This window comes from Meriones unguiculatus, chromosome 14, assembly GCF_030254825.1.
Source record: "Meriones unguiculatus strain TT.TT164.6M chromosome 14, Bangor_MerUng_6.1, whole genome shotgun sequence".
NCBI lineage: Eukaryota > Metazoa > Chordata > Mammalia > Rodentia > Muridae > Meriones > Meriones unguiculatus.
In genome coordinates, this window is record NC_083361.1 from 89,885,339 (window position 1) to 89,912,771 (window position 27,433).

General features: G+C 40.9%; 1 protein-coding gene across 1 annotated transcript in view; it reads right to left on the bottom strand.

The window, feature by feature from the left end:
* Nucleotides 1-10,657: 10,657 nt before the first annotated feature.
* The window catches only part of LOC110541818 (interferon-induced very large GTPase 1-like), a 28,825-nt gene continuing 12,049 nt past the window's right edge, over nt 10,658-27,433 (bottom strand). Inside the window, 8 exon segments of the mRNA XM_060367784.1 lie at nt 10,658-11,860; nt 11,863-11,911; nt 12,485-13,103; nt 13,106-15,413; nt 15,415-16,444; nt 16,803-17,355; nt 17,358-18,023; nt 18,026-19,023. Coding sequence (XP_060223767.1) covers nt 11,165-11,860; nt 11,863-11,911; nt 12,485-13,103; nt 13,106-15,413; nt 15,415-16,444; nt 16,803-17,355; nt 17,358-18,023; nt 18,026-19,019 — 6,915 coding nt within the window. The 5' untranslated portion in view covers nt 19,020-19,023 and the 3' untranslated portion in view covers nt 10,658-11,164.

Genomic DNA, 27,433 nt, shown 5'->3' on the forward strand with positions numbered 1-27,433 from the left:
ACAATAAGACCATCAACTCCACAATAAAAGGAACTAATGTTCATTGGTCACTATTATCTATCAACATCAATGGACTCAACTCTCCAATAAAAAGACACAGACTAACAGAATGGGTGCGGAAACAGGATCCAACATTCTGCTACATCCAAGAAATGCACCTCTGCAACAAAGATAAATGCTACCTCAGAGTAAAGGGTTGGTAAAATGTCTTTCAAGCAAATGGACCCAGAAAGCTAGCTGAGGTAGCTATCTTAGTATCTAATAAAATAGACATTCAGCCAAAATTAATTAAAAAAGATGAGGAGGGGCACTACATTCTCATCAAAGGAAAAATCCACCGAGAGGACATCACAATTCTGAACATCTATGCCCCAAATACAAGAGAGCCTACATTCATAAAGTAAGTATTATTAAAGCTTAAATCACACATAGATCCCAACACCTTAATAGTGTGAGACTAGGGACAGTCTCCAAGGGACAGATCATCTAGACAGAAGGCAAATAGGGAAATAAAGGCACTTACAGATCCCTAACTGAAATGGACCTAATAGATGTCTACAGAACTTTTCAACAAACTCAAAGGGTATACATTCTTTTCAGCACCTCATGGAACCTTCGCCAAAATAGACCATATAGTTGGTCACAAAGCAAGCCTCAACAGATACAAGAAAATTGAAATAATCCCCTGTATTCTATCTGACCACCATGGACTAAAGCTGGACCTCAACAACAATGGAATTAGCAAAAAGCCTACATGCACATAGAAACTGAACAACTTGCTACTCAATAACAGCTGGGTTAAGGAAGAAATAAAGAAATGAAAGATTTCCTAGAATTCAATGAAAATGAAGGCACAACATACCCAAACTTAAGGGAAACAATGAAAGCAGTGCTCAGCGGAAAATTCATACCACTAAGTACCTTTAAGAAGAAATTTGTAACATCTCATACAAGCAACTTAATGGCCCAACTGAAAGCCCTAAAAAAAAAAGAAGCAGATACAACTAAGAGGAGTAGATGGCTGGAAATAATCAAACTCAGGGCTGAAATCAATCCATTAGAAACAAATAAAACTATTCAAAAAATCAATGAAACCAAGAGCTGGTTCTTTGAGAAAATCAATAAGATAGACAAACCCTTAGCCAAACTAAAAGGCAGAGAGAAACTATCCAAATCAGAAAGGAAAAGGGGTACATAACTACAGGCACTGAGGAAATCTAAACAATCATTAAGTTGTACTACAAAGCCTATATGCCACAACATTTGAAAATCTAAAAGAAATGGACAATTTTCTTGATAGATTCCATTTACCAAAATTAAGTCAAGTTCAGGTAGAAAGACTGAATAGTACTATAAATAAAAGGGGCCAGATGGATTCAGTGCAGAATTCTACCAGACCTTCAAAGAAGTGCTAACTCCAATTCTGTTCAAACTATTCTACAAAATAGAAACAGAAGGAACATTACCAAACTCATTCTATGAAGTCACAGTCACCTTGATACTTAAACTACACAAAGACCCAACAAAAAAGGGAACTTCAGACCTATCTCTCTTATGAACACTGATGCAAAAATACTCAATAAAATACTTGCAAACAGAATACAAGAACACATCAAACATATCATCCACCATGACCAAGTAGGCTTCATCCCAGGCATGCAAGGTTGGTTCAACATACAGAAAGCCATCAATGTAATCCCCCATATAAACAAACTGAGGGAGAAAAACCACATGGTCATCTCCTTAGATGCCAAAAAAGCATTTGACAAAATCCAACATCCATTCATGTTTAAAGTATTGGAGAGGTCAGGGATACAAGGCACATACCTAAACATAGTAAAAGCAACATACAGCAAGCTTATAGCCAACATCAAACTCAATGGAGAGAAACTTAAATCAATCCCACTGAAATCAGGGACAAGGCAAGGTTGCCCACTCTCTCCATATTTATTCAACATAGTACTTTAATTCCTAGCTAAAGCAATAAGACAACTAAAGGAGATCAAAGAATACAAATTGGAAAGGAAGAAGTCAAAGTTTCACTGTTTGCAGATGATATGATAGTATACATGAGCGACCCTAAAAATTCAACCAGAGATCTCCTTCAGCTAATAAACACCTTCAGCAAAGTGGCAGGATACAAAATCAACTAAAAAAAAAAAAATCAGAAGCCCTCTTGTATACCAAAGACAAAAGGGCTGAGAAAGAAATCAGGGAAACAACATCCTTCACAATAGCCACTAATAACATAAAGTACCTTGGGTGACTCTAACCAAGCAGGTGAAAGACCTGTTTGAAAAAAACTTCAAGTCTTTGAAGAAAGAAATTGAAGAAGAAATCAGAAGATGGAAAGATCTCCCGTGCTCATGGATCGGTAGGATTAACATAGTGAAAATGGCCATCCTGCCAAAAGCAATCTACAGATTCAATGCAACTCCCATCAAAATACCAACACAATTCTTTACAGACCCTGAAAGAAAAATTCTCAGCTTCATATGGAGAAACAAAATACCCAGAATCTCCAAAATGATCCTGTACAACAACAGATCATCTGGAGGTATCTCTTTTCCTGATCTTCAGCTTTACTACAGAGCAATAGTAATAAAAACTGCATGGTATTGGCATAGAAACAGAAAGGAGGATCAATGGAACTGAATAGAAGACCCAGAAATAAACCCACACACCCATGAATACTTGACTTTTGACAAAGAAGCCAAAACCATTCAATGGAAAAGAGACACCATCTTCAACAAATGGTGTTGGTCCACCTGGATGTCTACATGCAGGAAAATGAAAATAGATCCGTATTTATCACCCTGCACAAAAGTCAAGTCCAAGTGGATCAAAGACCTCAAATAAAACCAGATATACTAAATTTGTTAGAAGAAAAAAATGGGGAAGAACCTAGAACTCATTGGCACAGGAGACAACTTCCTGAACAGAATACCAACTGCACAGGCTGTTGGTCAACAACAAATAAATGGGACCTCATGAAACTGAAAAGCATCTGTAAAGCACAAGACACTGTCATCAGAGCAAAACGACAGCCTACAGACTGAGAAAAGATCTTCACCAACCCAATATCTGACAGAGGACTGATATTCAGAATATATAAAGAACTAAAGAAGTTAAAAAGCAATAAATCAAACAATCCAATTAAAAAAATGGGGTACGGAGCTAAACAGAGAATTCTCAATAGAGGAATATTGAACGGCAGAGAAACAAAGAGATGCTCAACGTCATTAGTCATCAGACAGATGCAAATCAAAATGACCCTGAGATTTCACCTTACCCCCTCAGAATGGCCAAGATCAAAAACTCAAGTGACAACACATGCTGAAGATGTTGTTGTGAATTGCAAACCCTCCTCCATTGCTGGTGGGAATGTACACTTGTACAACCACTTTGGAAGTCAATCTGGCACTTCTCAGACAATTAGGAATAGTGCTTCCTCAAGATCCAGCTATACCACTCTTAGGCATATATCCAAAAGATGTTCAAGTACACAAGGACATTTGCTCAACCATTTTTGTAGCACCTTTATTCATAATAGCCGGAATCTGGAAACAATCCAGATGTCCCTCAGTTGAGGAATGGATACAGAAATTGTGGTACTTTTAAACAATGGAATACTACTCAGCAATTAAAAACAAGGAAATCATGAAATTTGCAAGCAAATGGTCGGATCTGGAAAAGATCATTCTGAGTGAGGTATCCCAGAAGGAGAAAGACACACGTGGTATATACTCACTTATAAGTGGGTACTAGACCTGTAAGATAGGATAAACATACTGAAATCTATACACCTAAAGAAGATAAACAAGAGAGGACCCAGGGTAAGATGATCAATCCTCACTTAGAAAGACAAATAGGATGGACATTGGATGTAGGAGAAAACAAGTAACAGGACAGGAGCCTACCACAGAGGGCCTCTGAAAGACTCTACCTAGCAGTGTATCAAACAGATACTGAGACTCATAACCAAATCTTCAGCAGAGTGTACGGAATCATATGAAAGAAGGGGGAGTTAGTAAGACCTGGAGAGGACAGGAGCTCCACAAGAACCCTATATGTCTGGGCACAGGAGTCTTTTATGAGCCTGTATCTCCAACCAAGGACCATGTATGGACATAACCTAGAACCCCTGCTTGGACGTAGCCTATGGTAGCTCAGGATCCAAGTGAGTACCCTAGTAAGGGGAACAGGGACTATTTCTGACATGAACTCAATGGCTGGCTCTTTGACAACCCTCCCTCCCCGAGGAAGGAGCAGCTCTGCTAGGCTGCAGAAGAGGACTTTACAGCCAGTCCTGAAATTACCTGATAAGCTAGGGTCAGATGGAAGGGGAGGAGGACCTCCCCTATCAGTGGACTTGGAAAGGGGTCGGGAGGAGATGAAGGAGGGAGGGTGGGATTGGGAGGGAATGAGGGAAACAGAATACAGCTGGGATACAAAGTAAATAAACTGTAACTAATATTAAAAAATAAAAATTTAATTAAAAAGTAATTAAAAAAGAAATGCAGGAAGATGCAGCTAGTTTTTCCACTTTTTGATTTATTTATTACAATTTATTCATTTTGTAACCTTGCTGTAGCCCCCTCCCTTGTCTCCTCTGTGTTCCACCTACCCTCTCTATTCTCCCCCTATGGCCTTTCCCTAGTCTCTAGATAGGGTAGGACCTCCTCCCCTTTTACCTGACCTTAGCTTATCATGTCTCATCAGGGCTGCCTGCATCATCTTCCTCTGTGGCCTGGTAAGGCTGCCTGCCCCCAACCCAGGGAGGTGATAATGAATTGGCCACTGAGCTCATGTCAAGAGAATCTTTATACTCTATTCAAAAGTGTTCGATCTGAGAAGACTGAGTTAATTAATACTCTACAGAGGTTTCTTATCTCCAGGAAGAACAGTTTTTGCTAATTTCTGAAGCTGATAATCCCTACTTTCCTCTTGTCCATATTACCTGTTCTTGGGGATAACTCAGAACAAAGAAATACCTTTAATAGCATGTCCTCACAGAATTGTTCATAACATGCACCTGCACATTCCTTTTTATAACACAAAACACAAATATGTCTTTACATGGATAATAATTGTGTCTCTCTGTGTTCATCTTTTTCTATCTGAATATCCTGTAATTTTACCATGAAATGATTATCTTTTGCCAGATAAATGTAATACAAAGACTTTTGGTACACATAAACATTTATGCTTTACATAGAAATGATAGCCTTGCTAAAGTTCAGAGTTAACAAATTATATATATGTATATATGCATATAAACCACACACACACATACATACACACACACACATATAAACCTATTATTGAAAACAAAACCACAATAATTATCCAGGAGAAAGGTTATTAATGTTTGTCCTGTAGAGGCATTTTAAATTGATGGACAGATATAATTGCTTATTATCCTAAATCTTTATTTTCTAAGGTGTCTTTTATCTGACATACTCACTTATAGTAGATGGAAATTTAGTTTACACAAATCCTCATTTTAAAAACTTGTTCCTCCACTAAAACACTTGCTTTAAATCATTGTGAAATTAGAAAAAATTGTCATTCGATTAGCTATCTCTTAATGATATACCAAACTGTTTTTTGTATATTAATGTATCACGAAACATACTACATCAAATATATATAATTTTAAATGGATTTTAAGGATTATAGACTCCTTGAATTCACAAGACAAAGCAGTTCAAGTCTGTAGCCAGAACTCTCTTATCCCTTTGTACATATGGCAAATGCTTTCTTCTTTCCAACATGTTCCCCTCCTGCTTTCTTGTCGTAAAAAATATGACCCAGTGAACTTAATTGGGGCTGTTTGCATGAGAATGGGTGGTGGGTTATTTCCTGGAACAAGGGCATCTACACCACTGAAGAATGTGACTCCCTCCCTAAGGGAGAGTTGGGCCTCAGGAGCCCTGTTTTGTGCAGCAGCCGCTCTTGTGAGTTTGACTTCAGTTGCAACAGCGTACCTAGCCAGAACTCTTTCGTACCTTCTGGCTTTTCCCCTTTCTGTCCTCACCACTTTCAGGATGTCCACTGAGACTTGCAGACAGTGACAGACCTGCACTCAGCATTCACTTTTCCCATTCGATTTCGATCCATACTGAGTTTTGGCATTCACTGCTTCCCACTGTAAAGAGAAGTATCTATGACCAAGAGTTTGTATGTTAAGTGTATTTGTGTCTCCAAATGTGCACTTTTTCTATGCAAAGCTTGGGAGAGAGTAGTTTCCATGTTGATCTCTTCCAAAGTAAATTTTTAGGTTGATTGTCGTTTTTCAGGCTCATTTTTATATGCACACAAAAGAGTAGAATTCTAAACATTAAAAATAAAAAAGTAAAGGAGGTGAAGGGAAGAAGTGGCAATAAAGCTTAGTGGTAGAGCTTTGGACTGGCATTCTTGAGGCCCTGGGTTCAGTCCCCAGTTCCTTTTCTGTTGGTTGAGAAAATTCTCTAACTATATTGTTTTCTTGTCGCTATTGTTATGAATGATTACAAACAGTAGTGTTGATTATTGATGTGGGAGCATGGATAGCCTCTCATAGACCACATCCCTGATAAAAAGTGACTCTACCCCAGCAGCCATCAACTGACAACAGCTTATCACAAGAATATAGAACTTCATGAGCCCCTCCCTGATCCAAGCTGAGAGCTTGACTGGCTTGATTTCTCCAGGGCACATGTAGTTCTAGACATTGTGAGACTATTTATGTGTACAATAGTCCTGATGTATCCATGAAATACTGTGTCACTGAAGACAACTACTTCTGTGACTCTTATAGTATATCTGTCTTCTCTTCCATAATGTTCCTAAACCTTGTAGGCAGGAGATGAAATATAGACATCCCATTTAGACATGAGCACATCAGGTTCAATTCCAATGCATGTGGACTGGGTATCAGTGTCTAAATTCATCTCTATCCATAAGAACCTTCTCTGCTGAGGGTTGAGAGAAGCATTAACATATTAGCACAAAGGCAAGAGGTTAGGTATCATTATATTACTCTGACTATTAAGCAGAATAATACTAGATTTTTCCTATAACCTATGACCAAACACTAATCAAAATATCTTAGGTAAGAAGCAGTTTTATTTGGTTTGCTATCCCTGGTCACAGTCCATGGCTGAGTGAACTAAGGGTTCTTGCCCTATCAACAACACCAGAGTGAGTTCCACATTGTGGGGTGGGGCTTGTATCCAACCAGAACTTGGCTGGCTACTGTCAAAACAGTAGTTGCTGCCATTGACCCATCGAGCATATCTTCCAAAGCTAGTTTTTATTGTTTTCTTCAAATTTTTATTGATTCTTTGTGACTTTTAAATCATGCACCCCCAATTCCTTTCATCTCCTCCTCCCCTCAGGTCCACCCTCAAAACTTGCAACCTTCTCCCAACAGAGAAAAAAAAGATCTCATTATGGAAGATATAGTGTAGTCACAGCATGTCCCACAGTGTAGCCTTTTGTTCACACTTATTTGCTTGCAAATGTTCATTGCAATGACTCATTGGTCTGGTAGGAGGCCTCTGGCTTCTGCTACTGTAACAGTACTGAAACCTCACTTGAACTCCTCTCAGATATCCTGTTGTTGCCCTGTGTCATGATGATCCTGTAGTTTTGTATCTGTAGGACTGGACCCTTCATGTACTCCAGCAGTTCATTAATGGGTTACATGTTGGGATGGGCCAATTCTAAACCCTGGATCTGGGCCTGAAAGCTATTTGAGTTGGTCAGTCTACAGGCTCTCCAGTTCTCACAATCTTGGAGCTGGCTCCACAGCAACCCCACAGCCAGGGCTAGCTCTCCTGTGGTGCCCAGGTAAGGTACGTGGCTTGCTCTCCCAAGTGCTGCATCAAGTGAGGTGTATGGCCTGCTCTTACTCTCATGACCTCAGGGCCAGCTCTTCAACCTGGTACAGGTGGCAAGGCACCTCTTTCCTTGGCCATGCTGCTGCATGACAGACAAGTTGCGGGTCCAGCTCTTCCATGCTCACACTTGTGGGGCCAGCTGACACATACCCTGCCACCAGGGTCAGCTCTGCTGTGCTGCCAAGAAATGTGCAGGGCCTGTTCTCCTGTTCTCCTGCTATTATGACCCAAGGGACAGGTACCCTGCCTGCTGCAGGTGCTAAGAGGGGGACGGATTGAAGCTACCTCCCCTTTTCCATGCCATCACATGGGCGGTGATCGGCAAGGCCAGCTTTCCTAGGCCCATACCTTTGGGCAGACTCACCCACAACTCCTGCAATGTGTGTGGTCTGAACAGGGAAGTCTGCCTGTTGGTGGTAACAGACCCCTGCTGTTGTAGTGCTACAGATGCAGATATGGCCCCAGGCTTCCGCACAGGCCAGGACCCCACCATGCTCCCAGGTGGCATCTCTGGCTGCTCCTATCAGGCTGTTTCTTAGTATCCTCGAGTCTCCAGGTCTGCCTGTCTTCATTGTACCCACATCCTTCTGTTTCTATCTCTCTTCCATTTCTCCACTACTTTCTTGCTTCTCTTAGTGACACCCAGTGTCTCTGAGTGTCTGGGGTCATCTCAGGAGTTGTCTCAGGGGTGCTATGTCCTGCTTGAGATCAAGGCCAGCCTGGTTATAGAGCAAGTTTCAGGTAGAGAAAAGCTTAGGTCCAGGTGTGCTGGTACATAGTTTTAATTCCAGCTCTCAGGGGACTGTGGCAGATCTCTGGGTTCTAGTCAGTTCTGTTCGGGCAGTTCAGTTGAATCAGTGAGTTGAGAGGCAGTGCAGTGGAGTTGAGTTTGTGGAAGGTCAGTGCATGGAATTCAGAGGCAGTTTTACTGGGACAGTTGTACCTAGACAGGTTGAAGAGAGAAGAAGCTAGACACAGGTGAAGACAGAAGGATCCAGAGAATGAGAAGGAGCCAGAAGATTAGAACACATTGCCAAAGTTAGTATGAGGCCAAGCAGAGCCATTCAGTCAGAATCTGAGAGAAGCTAACTTGAGTCAGTCAGTTTGGAGAGGAGTTTTGAGCCAGAACATCTAAGTTGAACCAGCCAGCCAAAGTCCAGGAAGAACTAGAAAGCTTACTCAGCAGTAAGTCTCAGAGGCTGAAAACATTCTAGGCCTAGATAATATTGTACAGAGGCTAGAAGCTTCCTTGAGTAGGCTGAGCTTAGCAGATGAAGACAGTAAGTTTCTAAGATAACAAATCAGGCAAATAAAAGTTACTTTAACATTAGATTTCATTGTAAGACAGAATGTCCAAAGTCAAAATATGAATCTCAACAAATGCTAGTGAGGATTCAGGGAGAGGAGAACTCTTTATTGTTGATGGGAGTGCAAACTGTTGGTGCCACTATAGAGATCAATGCGAATGTTCCCCAAAGAGACAGAAATAGATCTACCACGTTTCCAAGGTGTTGAACATATCTGAGGAATGAGACATCTGCCAAGGAAAGCTGCATACAGAGCTTAACAAGCATAATTGAGACCTGTACGTTGTAGGCAGTGAAGCTGGAGAGCTGGAGTCCTTTGAGTCTAAGTACACAGTACTTCTATATCCCAGATATAGAGCTACAGGGTTCGATAGATGGTATTTTCCCTGCTGTTCTTTTTGTTTTGCTTTGCTGTATTCTTTCCTCTATACACTTCCCATTCCCCCCATTTTGAAACGGGAACATTATTCTGTGTCATTGTTAGAAATATGTAATTCTTTTCACAGTTTAGAGTTTGCCTTAAGTCTCAGAATTGACTTTGTGCTGTGTAGTTTTCATCTATGTTGAGACTAATAAATATTATGAGGATGTTTTTGTGTTGGACTAAATGTGGTTTTTGTTATGATATGGTCACGAGACTATTGGCGTCAGGAATGGAATATTGTTATTTGAATGTAAAATGACCCGTATACTTATACATTTAAATATTTGGTTCTTAGGTGGTGACACAGTTTGGGGGAGGGTGTGAAATTTGTAGGATGTACCTCAGTCCTTCTCAGACCTATAGAGTTTTGCTATAGAAATTGTAACACTGGAGTGGGCCTTAAGAGCTTATAGCTCCATCTGTTTACAGTTTGCCCTCTCTCCTGTGCACAGTTTCCATGGAATCCCTTAGCCTCCTGCTTCTTGTTGCTGTGATTCCTCACTCTGATGGACTTTCAGAGTTCTGGAACTTTTTTTTTTAACTTTTGCAAGATGCTTTTGGTTATGGCATTTTATCACAAGAATGGAAAATTACCTAATAGAATTTGGTAACATTATTCACTGCTGCAACAAAATATGTGACAAAGTCAACTGAAGGAAAGACAGTTCCAGCTCAGAGTTTGGGTTCGGAGTTGGGGAAGCTTCAGAGGCAGGAGCTTGAGCCAGATGGCTAAGTGGAGAGCAGTGAGTGCTCTGTGCTCAGGTAACTCTCTCCTTTCAGTGCAGCCTAGGAAGTCGTGCTTCCCAGTCAGGGAAGGTCTTCCCACTTCCGTTAAGCTGTCCTTGTTGTCTCTCAGGGGCATAGACCAACATAAACTGGAAATGTCTTTCAGGGATGCACCTGGAGGCTTGTCTCCTAGGTAAGTGCAGATTATGCCAAATTCTCAATCACTGTTAAACACCAGAGTCTTCTTTTTAACCTGATCGCCATAATATAATTCCAGGAATGGTTCCTTTTCAGACTTATATACAACTCCAGGCTTTAATTTTTATGCTCACTTTATTTATCAAAAAATTTGTACAATATATTTTGATCATTTATTCCCCCACTCTCAGTTTCTCGTAGGTCCTCCCCATTTGCCTACCAACACAATTTTCTTTTTTTTCTCTCTTTTAAACAAACAAGACACAATCAATCAAAACTAAAACAATATGAAACACATCACAACAATAACTTCATCAGTGGCTGGCTCTTTGATCTCCTCTCCCACCCCTGAGGGAGGAACAGTCTTGTCAGGCCACAGAGGAGGACATTGAGCCAGTCCTGTTGAGACCTGATAAGCTAGGATCAGATGGAAGGGGAGGAGACCTCCTCTATCAGTGGACTTGGAAAGGGGCATGGGAGGAGATGATAGAGTGAGGGTGTGATTGGGAGGGGAGGTGAGAGGGTGCTACAGCTGGATACAATGTGAATAAACTGTAATTAATATAAAAAATGGAAATTTAATTTAAAAAATACAAAGAGAAATAGCCTCCAAAAGACCACCATCATGAAAAAAACCCAAAACCACAGAAATCAAAGTAAACAAGCAAAAAGCCACAGAGATGTTCAGAGAGAATTTTCTCAATGTCAGGAACCATTTCATCTATGGCCTTACTTGAACAGTTCTCTTCTACTTTCCTCATTGCAGGATCCAAAGCTGCACTCATGGCTTCTTTGAGAAAGTCAGTATCCTTTATCTTCTGGTGCTCAATGCTTACCAGGTCTCTCCTTGGAAAGACGAGGTTGCTCCCTAGATGATCACAGAACAAATCTAACCAGCCAGATGCAGTGCTGCCTTTATCTTTAGCTACTATTGTGGACTCATGAATGGCAGAGAGGATGGCATTCTTGATGTCACTTAAACTTATTTTTAAAAAAGTCTTTATATTTTTACCTCCTTTATCTGAACAGTATTTTTTAATATGGTTTTCAATATAGCTGCTAAAAAAAGATTTTGTGTAATGAAGATACTGCCAGTAATTATCAAAATTTTCTTCTTCTGCCAGAGAAATAAGAATGTGTTTCTCCAAGTTAGCCCTGTTTCCATTGAATTCAGGGCAGTTAGCTTGCATGGCTCCAGCAATTTTAATGACCATTTTCCCCCTTATGGTGGCAGAGATAGCAGGGGTGAGCTTGTGCCAAAGAAAATCAACAAATGTTTTGATGGAGGTGGCATCTTGGCAGGAGATCTTAAAACTCAGATGAGGAAATCATCTTTCTTTCTCTCCAGATAGTTCACAGGGTCTTTTGCTCTCTTGAATTGAAGAGCGTAAGATAGCCTAAATATAACTCCATTTTGAAATAAAGATCTTGACTGGGAACTGAATTCAGGCACCAGGAAATATCACAGAATGTACAGCTGGCAGAAAACAAAGTTAACTCTCCTAGGAACAGCCTCCAGGAAATATAACAGAATAAATGCTTCATAGAAAATAGAGACAAATTCCCTGGCAATAATCAATGGGAATCGGTTGAGAATCGGGTGGGAAAATTCTCCCCAATGTTTCAGATATGGTTTAGAAAAATAGCCATTGTGATTATATGCCTTAGCCATTGTGATTGTGTGCCTCAGAAAAGGTCACCCTGCCCTGCTAAACTTCACCCAATTCTGTAACGCTAAGGCTTGTGCCCCCCTGCTTGCTGCCATGGAAATCCCTGGCTCACAGACTTTCCCTTTAAAAATCCTGTTCACTCAGAGCTCAGGGTCCCACTTCTCTACTGCTGCGCCAGTGAGACTTGGGTCCCGAGTTCGATCGCTCTCGTAATAAAGCTCTCTTGCAATTGCATCGAGTCGTCTCATGGTGGTCTCTGAGGGTCCCATGAACCTGGCATAACAGAATGCCTTGTGCATCTCCTTAAAATTCTTAGCTGCTCTTTGGAATAAGCATAAAGACAAATCAATGCTGTATTTGCTTGTAAATGTGTATCTGTCTTCAGTAGGTGCAGATTTTACTTCTTCCTCTATTAGCCTCAGGATTTCATGGAAATAACTTGTATTATAATCACACTGTTTCTTATGAATATTGTTTATAGTCACATTAAATCTTGTAATCATTTTTTCAGTAGTCATGTTAATAGATTCTCTATCACAGATCTTTAATGTCTGGGTCCTGAATTTATACTTCTTTTTCATTTTTACATGCTGATCATAATTTATTTGAACTTTATCTTTAGAATTTCTCATAAGTATGTCCACCATGTTTATTTCCTTTTGGAAATATTCCCAAAGGATGTTTTCAGAATCTGTGTCAATGTCAGGTTCTCTGACTGAAGGAAGATCTGAGGACACATCACAGACCCATTTTTTCCAAAGCTGATTGAATTTTTCAAGTAACTCTTCTTCATTTAATTCTTTATTCTTTACAGTTAACGCCAACTTTCTGCTCCTTTCTAATAATTCATTTTCATAACTTGACTTTTTCTTATCCAGCCTGTCTTGATTTTTTTAAATTGAATAAGTTCATTGGCTTTCCTTCTAGTGTCTGAAATAAGTGCCTCTTTAAGCATTATTAGCTTATTTTCAAAATTTGATTTTCATTGAATCAGTATTTCACTGTCTGGGTCTTCACTAAAATATTTTTCAAGTTCTTGCTTAATTGCTATATACTTTTCTGTGACTGGAGCCTCAAATATGCTTGTTTGGAGTGCCTGCACTTTCCCATTCTGAATCTGATTGATCAGCTGGTTCTGAAAGTTCAGCATGTGACTCCAGAGCTCGCAGGTCCAGTGATTATACATAGTTTCCAGCTTGCTCATGGCCATGATCTCTCTGGTGTTCCTGAAGCTAAAAATAAAGTTCTCATTGATCAGGGCTTTCCACAAATCTTGAATTCGGAGTTTTACATCTGAGATCCTGAAGATCTTTCCCCTGTATTCCCACTCCGCAGTAGAAAGAATTCTACTCTTCAGTTCTTGGACATTGTAGCTATAGCAAGGATTGGGAGGAGCCATTGGGGGATTGCCTTTCCAGAGGTGAGCAAAGTAGTAGACATGACTATTGGCATCAAATTTAATTACATCACTAAAGCGAGATATATTTGAGTGCTCTTCCTGTTCAGCAGCTAATGCTGTCATTTCATCCAGTTTCTGCTCCAGTCGCCTTCTTCCTTCCATATTTTGGTCTTTGGCTGTAACTTCTCCCACATTTTGATGGACAAAGAGGCAACTGGGGGAGATTTTCACTTGTTTCATCCTTAGAAAGGCTTGAACAGCTATTTGTAGAATGTCTTGCATCTCAGAGGGATTCTCCCCAAAAATATTGATCAGAGTCAAGTTTCCAAGGCCAATCACAAAGGTGGCCAACTCATTGTCCCAATTCTGGGATTTGTTGTTGAGTTCTGGAGCCCGAAGTCCTTCCGTGTCTACAACAAGCACAAAATCAAAGCCAAGTTCTTCTGTGAATGTGTCTTCCACCTTCAGGAGCTGCATGTAGGCCCCCTTGGTGCATCTTCCTGCACTGACTGTGAACTGCAAGCCAAACAGGGCATTCAGCAGGGTGGACTTCCCTGAGCTCTGTAGGCCAAGGACAGAGAGAACAAACAGCCTTTTGTCTCCAACTTTCTCTGAGACCTTGTCAAAAATAGCTGCCACCCACTTTAGAGGCACATAAGAAGCATCCCCGTCCATCAGCTCAATGGGAACACCAGCTATCATCAAGTCTGCAGCAATCTCAGGGAGGCAGAGAAAAAGGCTATCTCTAGAGGAGGAAGTTTCTTCCAGAGCTTCATAGATCTGGCCCACTTCTCGAAGTAGGTGCTCAATTCCTAAAGTACAGTCATGAATCTCTGTGGAGATGGCTTCTATCTGCTGCTGCCAGAGTGTCAGGGAGTTGCTCTCCTGTGCTCCTTGCTTTTCTCTTTGTACCTTTGACCACAAAGATCTCTGTTTTTTATGCAACTTTTTCAGGTGTTCTATAGTCAGGTGGTCAAAAAACAGAGTCAGCCACTGCAGATAGTAGAGTCTGTTATGAGATTCTGAATATTCCTGGAGAAGTTTGAGAACAGAGTGCATTAAATCATTGAGAGGAAAGGCTTTTTCCAGTTGCCAACTTCGAATTATTCTTTTATCAGTTTCAATCTCACTCTTGTGTTGTTCAATGCTTTGATTCCCCTTTTCTCTCAGATGATAGAGTTCTTTGTCTTTCTTACACCAAAGATGCCAAAGTTGTCCTTGAAGGGGTAGTAAATTTTCTTTTGTCTGAGGTAACTTGTATTCCTCAAGGAGAGCCATTATAGTCTGTGCCTTTCGTTTTGATTCCTTGCAGTCTCTCTTTTCTTCGTCAACCAGGAATCCTTGTTTTTGAGCCATCTGTGAACAGTCTTCTAAGCTGAGAGAAGTTTCAGAAAATTCTAGTACATGTTTGATGGTGTTTGTGAGTGTGTCAGTTAATTCCGCCTCATTTCTATTCCTCATGCCAATTCTCATTCTTTTACCAGAATAATTTGCTATAGCCTTTTCTTTGTCATCAATCAAACATATGAGTGGTCTTGATGACTGCCAGAGGTGTCTGACCAGGTTTTTGTTGTCTTCATTGTCATCAGAAGCTGACATGAGGATCACAATGAGAGAAGAGACATCCTGCAGGAAGCTGAGTTGTTGCCTATGTTCTTTGGCATCTCCATGAAGATTGGTGAAGGTCAGACACTTGTCAAATGTGTCCTCACCTTGGCCCCCAGGACAGAACCAGCAGATCTCTATCACTCCCTGCATCAGGAGACAGTGCTTGCTGCTTCCTCTGCAGTGTCTGTGAAAAAAACACATCATGTTTACTTTTACTGAGGAGAGAGTTCATGATCTGAGATTTGGAAGCAGAGAGGCCATTTCCAACCCTAATGAAGGACACAATAGGGGTAGAGACACAATACATCTGCTGGTTCTTGTGGCTGTAGGTCTTGTGTTCTGGCGACCTACTTGCATTTTGCCAACTTTTCCTAATTTGTCTGAGAGACCAGAGATAAAATTCAATCTGGGAAGTGTTGGGATTTGGCACCACAAGGGGGAGTGCATATTGGCAAATGGAAAGTTTGGACAAAATATATTGCCTGGTAAGATCATCTGCACAGTGTAAAATGGCCATCTGGATATCCATTGGGTGAATGTGGGGCCGGGACTGAGTGGCTGAAGGATAGGTAAGACTGTCATTGTCTTTAATGACATCTTCATATGGATCAAAATCTTCACTTTCATGATTGGAAGAACCTATAGAGATATGGTTTTCTATGTTTTCATCATCTTTGAAGACAAGATGTCTCAACCCATAATCCAACATCAGTAGCTTTTGTAGGAAGTAGAATGGAAGCTCCTGTTCAGATCTTGGCTGTGTATTGTACACAGATGTCTTGTAGATCAGATGGAAGTCAGCTCTGCTCATCCTTTTTGGATAGTGATGCTCTAGGCCTAGACGTTGGAGTAAGTCTAGGAAAGGTCCCTTTGCTGTCATTTCCTTTGTGTTGTTTTCATTACTTTGTTGTTTATAAGTCTCTTTCTTTTCATGGCAGAGACTTTGTAATTGTTTTTTTACCTCATCCATTTGCAAGGAAGGAATGGTGGCTTTATAGTCCCCATCAACGAGTAATCTCAAATCACTCTCCAGATTTTCCCAATCATGATGCATGCCATGTTTTGTGAGAACATGTGCAACTTCTTCAGACAAGTTTCCTATATGTTGTCTTATTAATGTCAAACGTTTTCTTTTCTCTTCCGTAGAAATATCTGTGATTTCAACTGTGGCTGTTAGAGCTGTGAGCACCAGGAATGCCTGGGCTCTGTAACTGCAAATATTTTTTTTTTCAATGCAGTTTATTCAGGAACCTTGAACAATCCTCGGACCCTGGGGAAAGCCAGCCCACAGCTTAAATAGCCTCTGGGTAGCCAACCCAGGCGTGCCACGGGGGCAATGCAGATAGGTCCACATACATGGAAGCAAGCCAGATCCTCAGCCTTAGCCAAATGTGGAATTGTTCGTGACAGAGGGGTGATTCCGCCGCCCTGCCGCGACCGCCCACCCTCCTTCTTCTCCCGTGTCCCGGCTTCGCTCGCGCTCCTACCTGGTTGATCCTGCCAGTAGCATATGCTTGTCTCAAAGATTAAGCCATGCATGTCTAAGTACGCACGGCCGGTACAGTGAAACTGCAAATATTTTTAAGCTCTTGGTATTTGTCTTGGTTACTTTGCATTAGATCCAAGAGGAAGGTTAACTCATTACATCCCAGAAGATGCTGAAAAATATTGTTTTCCACCTGATAGCCTGTACCAGCTGCGATGGAGAATAGCAGCAGCTGCAGGTCTGGCTGCTTTGTTTCTCTGAGGTACAGCAGGAAGGAGCTGAGAGCTGTGGTGACCTCATATGTAGCCCTTCTCTTTGCTTCTTCCCGTGTTTCTGGGGACTCATTTCTGATATTCACTTCCATCTGGTTTGTGCAGGTATTCTCTAAGGTCTTAATGAATTCAGAAAACGAGGTGATTTTGACTTGTTCTTCTTCTGGCTCTGACTGATTGATCCACTGTATGATGGCGTGTGCCTGAGGAAAGTTTGTCACTTTGTATACGTGAGGTTCTAGAAGGCTGCACAACTGAGATTTAATAAACCGAGTTTTGTAGTTGGGTGAATATTTGCAAAAGTTGACAGTGTTTACTAGAAAATTCTGCAGATTCCAATCTGTGAGGCATGTATTAATCCAAATGCTGTAACATTTTATTTTTGACTTAATGTTTGCATGAAAACTATCAACTTATTGAGCTGTTCTTCAGGATCAGAAACCTCCCAGCGTTTCACATTATCTAGGAAAATCCTGGCCTCTTTTTTAGCAGTGAGAAATTCTTCTCCTTCCTGAATCTCCACAGTGAGTCCAGTCAGAGCAATGTAGTTATCTTTTAGACAATTAGCTATTTGAAGGGCATCCTTAAAGTCACTTCCGTGGCTGCTGAGGATGATGTCCCAAATAGGTACCAACTGAAGTCCTCAGTCAATGACAGACCAGGTTTGGTTGCTAGCGACAAGACCAGTTGTCTACTGGGCAATTCCATGTGCTTTTGCTGGTCCACCAGTCTGGGCCACAGACAGCTGCACCTTTGTTTGAGAGTTTTGATGAGTTTCACTGTAAGATACTGTTTTTGAATGTGAGGCTGATGTATCTAAATTTGCACCACCTTTAACTCCAAAGCCATTATAGCTGCCCTTTATGTAACTATTCAAGGACTCCTCTGTCTGCTGCTTTACATCAGCCAATTGCTCACTTCTAAAACCCTCTGCAATGGCCTTCCAGCAATAGACTCCTCCCAGGTGCAGTGGGCCTTGGTTAGCATGAGAGCCAAACCTGTGGAAAAAGTTTTCAGCCCTGTGCCTCAGTAAGAGGAGTCTGTCTGGTGTGTAGTCTGATCCAGGAGCTCTTCAATACTTTTGAGTTCCTGGAGAGCAGCCTCGGAGAGCTGAAGATGGTTGATGGGAAAGTGGCAGGTGGCCAGTGGGATGTAGCTGAATTTGGCTGAGCAGAAGTAAGATTGCTCTGAATGTGATTGGTGAGTATCCTCAGACTCAGTATGTTTGCTTTGACCTACACCAGCTTCCAGACTAAGTCCCCAACCTCCACCTTTAATTGAGGAGGTGCGACTGAAACCCAGCTTCTCCATTGTCTGTGTGAACATGGCTTGTTCTTGAAAAGATGAGAACTCCTTTGATTCTGTCCATGTGCTGTGTTCTGGGCCAGCAAGTGAGAATGCCTTAGGGACACTGAGTAGCTCTTCTCTCCTTGCCAGCAGATCCTCTTGGTGGCTGGTCTTGTAAATTCCCTGCAGGGCCAGCCCTCCAGATGCCCATCTTACCAGGTCTCTATCTGAGAGGTTCTGACTGTGAGCGAGGGTCTGTTCCATGTGACTGAGGTGTCTCTCCAGTATTTCAGTGACTTCTCTTAGGGGCACTTCAGGCATTGGCCAGCACTCTTCGGGGATCTCCATTGCTTGCCTCAGCTCTCCTTCTTTTCCCCTCACTGTCTCTTCCTGTCTGTGCTTCCCTTCTGACTGCAAGGCCCTCAGCTACTGCAGCGCCTGTCCTGCCTGCCTCTGCCTGTTCCTTACCATCTCCCCTGCAGTCTCCTGGACCTCAACACTGTGTCTCTGTGAGAGGTCAAGCAGCTTCTCCAGAGCCTTTTCCTCCCACGCATGCTGTGTCTGGGACTTCAGCTTCTGGAGGTCTTTTCCTTCTAAGTGTTGTAAGGCCTGGGCACAGGTCACACCCAGGTCTTCCTGAAGCTTAGGCAGCCAGTAGGCCACAGACAGTCCCACTTCTGTCAGCATATCCGGGAGCTCTTGCTTCCTTCTGCATCTTAGTTGGGGCTCCTCAGGGTTGCTCATCGCTGTTGACATGGCTCTGAGAAGAATAGGCATTTAGTTAGTCTTTGTTTTATCTTCTGTATTAATTTCTTGGCCAATAGAATAAGTGTCCCAACTCTATAAGTCTGCAGTAACTTCTCATCCTTACCTTTAACTGTGAAGTTTGCATTTTAATTAGTATCTTTGTCACATTCCTATTCACCTTTGTACTAAATGCAGCCAGTATACCTAGTTGTCATTGTGAGGTGCAGTGCAATAAACTACATTTTCAACTCTTCTTCCTCCATAAACTCCATAGTATGACAAGCAGCAAAGCAATGATTGAAATGTGAAAATATGTTAGTTTTTTCCTAAGGCAAGATATGTTCCATCATTTCTTTACCTTTTCTAGATTAGCTTCTCTGAAACTTATACCTCATCTTTCCATTCCTAGTTTTTGTCACTTCATCTTAAATCATTTAATATTGATTTTTGTCTCCCATGCTCCTACATGCACTTCTTCCTTGGTTAACATTTATTTATTTGTGGCTTTTCATGTTGTTCTTGGATATACTATCTTTCTATTAATTAAACAGCTTCCAATGTAATGGAGCCAGCGATGTTTTTGTATGTATATTCAGTCTACTAGGCTATCAAGTTCATTTCCTCGGTGTTATTCCCACACCTCTACATACAGCAACCCCCCACCTCCTCAGGGCATTTACCCATAATGCAAATGAGGTAGCACATGCTTCAGTTCCCTACATTACTTATGCTTCTCACTGTCCTGTAATTCTCCTAGTCAGAGGCTCCCTCATATTGCCCAATGAGTATCTTGCACATTTGTCTTCCTCTTCCTGTAAATTTGGTACCCTGTGGTTTTCAAATGACTTCTGTAATCTCTCTTTCATCTTGTTTCATTTTCAGCCCTATCAGGTCTTCCTTGCATTTTGCCCTCATATGCATTTACTGTTATGTCTATCAGAGGCATCATATCTGAGGTTTGTCCTTTTCTACTCTTCAATATTTAGATTGAAACCAACTGGCATTCAGCATTATTAAGGTGTGTATGCCATACTTTGTAACGCTGCCTTACCTGTATTCTGCACCCTTAGGTACTGCCAGTGGTGAGGCTTTTGTAAATATTAAGGATAGAAAGGCCAGATAAAGAGATTTCTAATTAGTGCTCCCTACTTTTCCTCACCATGAGAAAATAATTCAGACATATGGAACAAACACTGTGTACTGAGCTAAGGAGGATTCGTTCACAGTTACATAGTAAAGAGTGGCTGTAAGGTTCTCCAAGATGACGGCTACCAGTGCTCACCGCTTCTGAAGGGAGAAGATCCAAAACTCCAAAACTGGTGAGTGAATGGGCAGCTGAAGCCAGAGCATTGACTTTGAGGCTTCCCATGCTAGAGGGGACAAGCGTGAGCTGTGACAGATTGGATCCAGGCCCCATGGACATCTCCATGGTCTGAGTGTGGCAAATACCAACCCCTGCACTTTGTGCTGTATCTTCCCTGGCTCCTGCAGCAGTGGCTGTGGCAGCATGGGGATTGCGTGACCCCAGTTACATGTGCCTCCCTACCCTAAAGGCCAAACAGGGGACCCAAATCGGAGAGCAGAAAACTGTGGGCTCTCTGAGCCAGACAATTCCTGGAACCAAGATGGTGCAGCCCAGGTTGATCTGAGCACTTGAGCCACAACTGAGATGGCCTGTGGGCCACTCAGGACACCTGCATACTCCTGCACCACAACCTGCACTCATGCTCCTCCCTTTCACCTCACCCTTCCAGGCAGGCACACCTCCACACACACGCCTGCCCTTGCACAGTTGTGCCTGTGCTCTTCCTCCCTTAGCTGCATCTGAAACACCAACACCCACTTTCAAACCAGTGGACCTCTCTCATCTTCCTGAAGAATACTCCAGACTCCAGAGAAAAATAGACCCAGTCTACAGTACAGGCTCCAGCAACAAACAGCAAAGGCTAATTAGCAAAGGCCATCAGAAGGCTAGAGGCAGGCTTAAGAACACATCCAACAAAAATCAGGACATCATGATTTTACCAGAAACACCCAAAATAAATGTTTATTTTAACTCATAGGAAACATAGAAAATGATTTTAAAGCTTTGTTTATCGAGTTATTAGAAGCACAAAAAGAGGAAATGAACAAAACTCTCAAAGAAATACAGGCAAAGATACCCACACAAATAGAGGCACATAAAGAGGAAATGAATAATAATAATAATAATAATGATTATAAAACAGAGGTCATCATGGATAGACAGGAATCCACATTGAAGCAGATGAAGGATATGGTGCAAGACATGAAAACAGAATTAGAATCAATAAAGAAAACACAAACAGAGAAAACCCTGGAGCTGGAGAACTTAGAGAAAAGGTCAGGAATCAACAAAGGTAAGCATCACCAACAGAACCCAAGAAATGGAAGAGAGAATCTTAAGCGCTGAAGATATACTTGTAGAAATTGATACATGTCTCAATGAAAAAGTATAATTAGAAAATTTCCAAACACAAAACATCAAAGAAATCAAGGACACCATGAAAAGACGAAATCTAAGAATAATAGGAACAAACAAAAAAGATTCCAAGCTCCAACGAGCAGAAAATATTTTCGTTTAAATTCTTCATTAATTAATTCATGAATTAATTAATTCTTTATTCAGTTTGTATCACCCCCCCCCCGGGTTCCTTCCCTCCTCCCATCCCAATCCCTCCCTTCCTCCACCCTCTGCATGCATGCCTTTCCCCAAGTCCACTGATAGGGGAGGTCTTCTTTTCTTTCCTTCTGATCCTTGTGAATTAGGTCTCATCAAGAGTGGCTGCATTGTCTTCTTCTGTGGCCTGGTAATGCTGCTTCCCCCTCAGGGGGAGGTAATTAAAGAGCAGGCCAATCAGTTCATGTCAGAGACAGTCCCTGTTCCTATTACAATGGAACCCACTCGGATACTGAACTGCCATGGGCTACATCTGTGCAGGGGTTCTAGGCTATCTCCATGCATGCTGCTTGGTTGGAGTATCAGGCTCAGGAACTACCCCTGTGCTCAGATATTTTGGTTCTGTTGATCTCCTTGTGGAGTTCCTGTCCTCTCCAGATCTTACTATTTCCCACTTCTTTCCTAAGATTCCCTGCACTCTGCCTAAAAGTTGCCCATAAGTCTCAGCATCTGCATTGATAGTCTGCAGGGTAGAGCCTTTCAGAGGTCCTCTGTATCAGGCCCCTGACTTGTTCCCTCTTTTCTCCTTCTTCTGATGTCCATCCTCTTTGCCTTTCTGGATAGGAATTGAGCATTTTAGCAAGAGTTCTTCCTCTTGATTTAGGTTCTTTAGGTGTACAGATTTTGGTAGGTTTATCCTATGTTATATGTCTATATGAGTGAGTATATAACGTGTGCATTTTTCTGTTTCTGGGATAGCTCACTCAGGATGATCATTTCCAGATCACACCATTTACCTGTAACTTTCAGTAATAGTCCATTTTGTAGATATACCACACACACACACACACACACACACAAACTCAAGTGACAGCACATGTTAGAGAGGATGTGGAGAAAGGGGAACTCTCCTCCACTGCTGGTGGGAATGTTACCTGGTACAACCACTCTGGAAATCAATCTTGCACTTTCTCAGACAATTAGCAACAGTGCTTCCTCAAGATCCAGCTATCCCACTCATAGGCATATATGCAAAAGAGGCTCAAGTACACAATAAGGATATTTGTTCAACCATATTTGTAGCAGCTTTATTTGTAATAGCCAGAAGCTGGAAACAACAAAAGATGCCCCACAACTGAGGAATGGATACAAAAAGTATGGTACATTTATACAATGGAATATTACTCAGCAATTAAAAAGAAGGAAATCATGAAATTTGCAGTTAAATGGTGGGAACTGGAAAAGATCATCCTGTGTGAGCTATCCTAGAAGCAGAATGACACACACGGTACATACTCACTCATATAGACATATAATATAGCATAAACCTTCTAAAATCTGTACACCTACACAAACTAATTAAGAGGGAGGACTCTGGCTAAAATCCTCAGTACCCATCCCGAAAGGTAAAGAGGATGGGCATCAGAAGAAGGAGAAAACAGGGAACAAGGTAGGAACCTGCCACCGAGGGCCTCTATAAGGCTCTTCCCTGTAGACTATCAAAGCATATGTTGAGACTTATGGCCAAACTTTGGGCAGAGTTCAGGGAATCTTATGAAAGAAGTGGGAAACAGTAAGATCTGGAGAGGATAGGACATCCACAAGGAGAGCAACAGAACCAAAATATCTGAGCACAGAGGTCTTCTTTAAGAGTGATACTCCAACCAAGCAGCATGCATGGAGATAGCCTAGAACCCCTGCACAGATGTAGCCCATGGCAGTTCAGGGTCCAAGTAGGTTCCACAGTAATGGGAACAGGGACTGTCTCTGATATTAACTGATTGGCCTGCTCTTTGATCACCTCACCCTGAGGGGAGAGCAGCCTTAAGAGGCCACAGAAAAAGACAATGCAGCCACTCCTTATAAGACCTAACAGACTAGGATCAGAAAAAGGAAAAGAAACCCTCCCTTACCAGTGGACTTGGGGAAGGGCATGGGTAGAGAAGGGGGAAGAAAGGAAGGTTTGGGAGGGGAGGAGGTAGTGAACTAGAGGGGAGATAGAAAGTAAATAAAGTGTAATTAATAAAAAAAATAAGAAAAAACAACAATCAAAAAAGAAAATATTTACACCAAAATCATAGAAGAAAATTTTCCTAACTTAAAGAAAGAGATGTTCATAAACATACAAGAGGCCTACAAAACATCAAATAGATTAGACCAGAAAAGAAAATACTCACTTCACATAATAGTCAAAACGTTCAATCTACATAAGAAAGTAAAAATATTAAAAGCAGCAAGGGAAAAAGGCCAAGTAACATACAAAGGCAGATGGATCAGAATCACACCAGACTTGTCAAAAAAAAAAAAAAAAAAAAAAAAAAAAACTGGCCCCGAAAGGATCTGGGCCAATGTCATGCAGACTTTAAGAGAACACAGATGTCAAACCAGAATACTATATATCCTGCAAAACTTTCAATCAACATACATGGAGAAAACAAAATATTCCATGACAAAACTAAACTTAAGCAATATCTACATAGCAACCCAGTTCTACAGAAGATATGAGAAGAAAAACTTGAATCTAATGAAATCAACTACAGCCATGAAAACACAGGACAGAGATAACCTCACAACCAAAAATCAAAAGAAAAGAAGCATAGAAACACAATTACACCACCACCTCCACAATAAAAGGAACTAACATTCATTGGTTACTATTTTCTAACAACATCAATGGACTCAGCTCTCCAAAAAAAAGACACAGACTAACAGAATGGGTGCAGAAACAGGAAACAACATTCTGCTGCATCCAAGAAACACACCTTTGCAACAATGACAGACACTACCTAGGAGTAAAGGGCTGGAAAAATGTTTCTCAAGCAAATGGACCCAGAAAACAAGCTGGAGTAGCTATCCTACTATTTAATAAAATAGACTTTCAACCAAAATTAATCAAAAAAGATGAGGGGGGACACTTCATTCCTGTCAATGGAACATTCCACCACGAGGACATCACCATCTGGAACATCTATGCCCCAAATACAAGAGTGCCTGCATTTGTTAATGAAACATTGTAAAGCACAAATCACACATTTATTCCAACACCTTAATAGTGTGAGACGTCAACACTCCACTCTCACAAGGGACAGATCATCTAGACAGAAGCTAAATAGGGAAATAATGACACTTACAGAGGTCCTAAATCAAATGGACCTAATAGATGTCTACAGAACTTTTCACACAAACTCAAAAGTGTATACCTTCTTCTCAGTACCCCATGGAACCATATATGGGCACAAAGCAAGCCTCAACAGATACAAGAAGATTGGAATAAACCCTTGTATCCTATCAGATCAGCATGGCCTAAAACTAGACCTCAACCACAACAGAAATAACAAAAAGCCTACATACACATGGGAACTAAATGCCTCTCTACTCAATGACAGCTGGGTTTGGGAATAAATGAAAAAAAGGTATTGGTGACTTCCTAAAATTCAATGAAAATAAAGGCACACCTTACCCAGACTTATGGGACACAATAAAAGCAGTGCAAACAGGAAAGTTCATAGCAGTAAGTGCTTCCAGAAAGATGTTTGAGACATCTCATACAAGAAACTTCATAGCATACCTAAAGGCCCTAAATGAAAAAAAAAAAAAAAAAAAAAAAAGCAGACACACCAAAGTGGAGTAGACAGTTGGAAATAATCAAATTCAGAGCTGAAATCAATGAATTAGAAACAAACAAACAAACAAAAAAAACCAATCAAGGAATCAATGAAACCAAGAGCTTGTTCTTTAGGAAAATCAACAAAATAAAGAAAGCCTTCACCACCCTAACTAAAAGGCAGATAGAAACTATCCAAATCAGCAAAATCAGAAATGAAAAGGGGGATATAACAACAGATATGGAGGAAATCCAATCATTAGGTCTTACTACAAAAGACTATATGCCACATAATTTGAAAATCTAAATGAAATGGACAATTTTTCTTGATAGGTTCCATTCAACAAAATTAAATCAAGATCAGGTAGAAAGATTGAATAGTCCTATATCACCCAAAGAAATAGAAGCTGTCATCAAAAGTCTTGGGGACAGATGGTTTCAGTGCAGAATTCTATCAGACCTTCAAAGAAGAGCTAACTCCAATTCCCTTTAAATTATTCCACAAAATAGAAACAGAAGTAACATTGCCAAACTCATTCTATGAAGCTGCAGTCACCTTGATACCTAAACCACACAAAGATTCAACAGAAAAAGAGAACTTCAGACCTATCTTAATTATGAACAGTGGTGCCAAAATACTCAATAAAATACTTGCAAACCAAATCCCAGAACACATAAAAGAGATCATCCACCATGACCAAGCAGGCTTCATCCCAGGCATGCAGAGGTGGTTCAATATATGGAAATCTATCAATGTAATCCACCATATAAACAAACTGAAGGAAAAAAAACACACACACACATGATCATCTCCTTAGATGCCAAAAAAGCATTTGACAAAAGGCAACACCCATTCATGTTTAAAGACTTGCAGAGATCAGGGATACAAGACACATACCCAAACATAGTAAACATAGTAAAAACAATATACATCAAGCCAACATCAAGCTAAATGGAGAGCAACTTAAATCAATCCCACTGAAATCAGGAATAAGGTAAGGCTGCCCATTCTCTCCAAATCTCTTCAACATAGTACTTGAAGTCCTAGCTAGAGCAATAAGAGAAGTAAAGGAGATCAAGGGGAAACAAATCAGAAATAAAGAAGTCACAGTATCATCTTTGCAGATGATATGCTAGTATACATGAGTGACTCCAAAAATTCAGCCAGAGAACTCCTTCAGCTGATAAATACCTTCAGCAAAGTGGCTGGAAACAAAACTAACTAAAAAAAAAAAATCAGTAGCTTTCCTGTAAATGAAAGAAAATAGGGCCAAGAAAGAAATTAGGAAAACTACACCCTTCACAATAGCCATTAATAACATAAAGTACCTTGGTGTGACTCTAACCAAGCAGGTGAAAGAACTGTGTGAAAAAAACTTCAAGTCTCTGAAGAAAGAAGGTGAAGAAGATATCAGAAGATGGAAAGATCTCCTGTGCTCATGGATCGGTAGGATTAACATAATGAAAATGGCCATCCTGCCAAAAGCAATCTACAGATTCAATGCAATTTCCATCAAAATACCAACACAATTATTTAAAAACTAGCAAGAACAATTCTCAACGTCATATGGAAAAACAAAAAACCCAGAATTGCCAATACGATCCTGTAGAACAACAGGTCTTCTAGAGCTATCTCCATCAGAGATGTCAAGCTGTACTACAGAGCAATAGTAATAAAAACTGCATGGTACTGGCATAGAAACAGAATGGTGAATCAATGGAATTGAATAGAAGACCCCGATATGAACCCACACACCTATGGATACTTTATTTTTGACAAAGAAGCCAAAAGCATACAATAGAAAAGAGATAGCATCTTCAACAAATGGTGCTGGTCTAACTGGATGTCTACATGTGGAAAAATGCATATAGATCTGTATTTATCATCCTGCACAAAACTAAAGTCCAAGTGGATTAAAGACCTCAACATAAAACCAGACACACTAAACCGGTTAGAAAAAAAAGTGGGGAAGAGCCTGGAACTCATTGGCACAGGAGACAACTTCCTGGACCCAACACCAACAGCACAGCCTCTGATATTAACAATGAATAAATGGTACCTAATGAAACTGAAAAGCTTCTGTAAAGCAATGGACACATTTATAGGAACAAAATGACAGCTTACAGACAAGGAAAGGATCTTCATCAACCCTGTATCTGGCAGAGGGCTAATATCCAGAA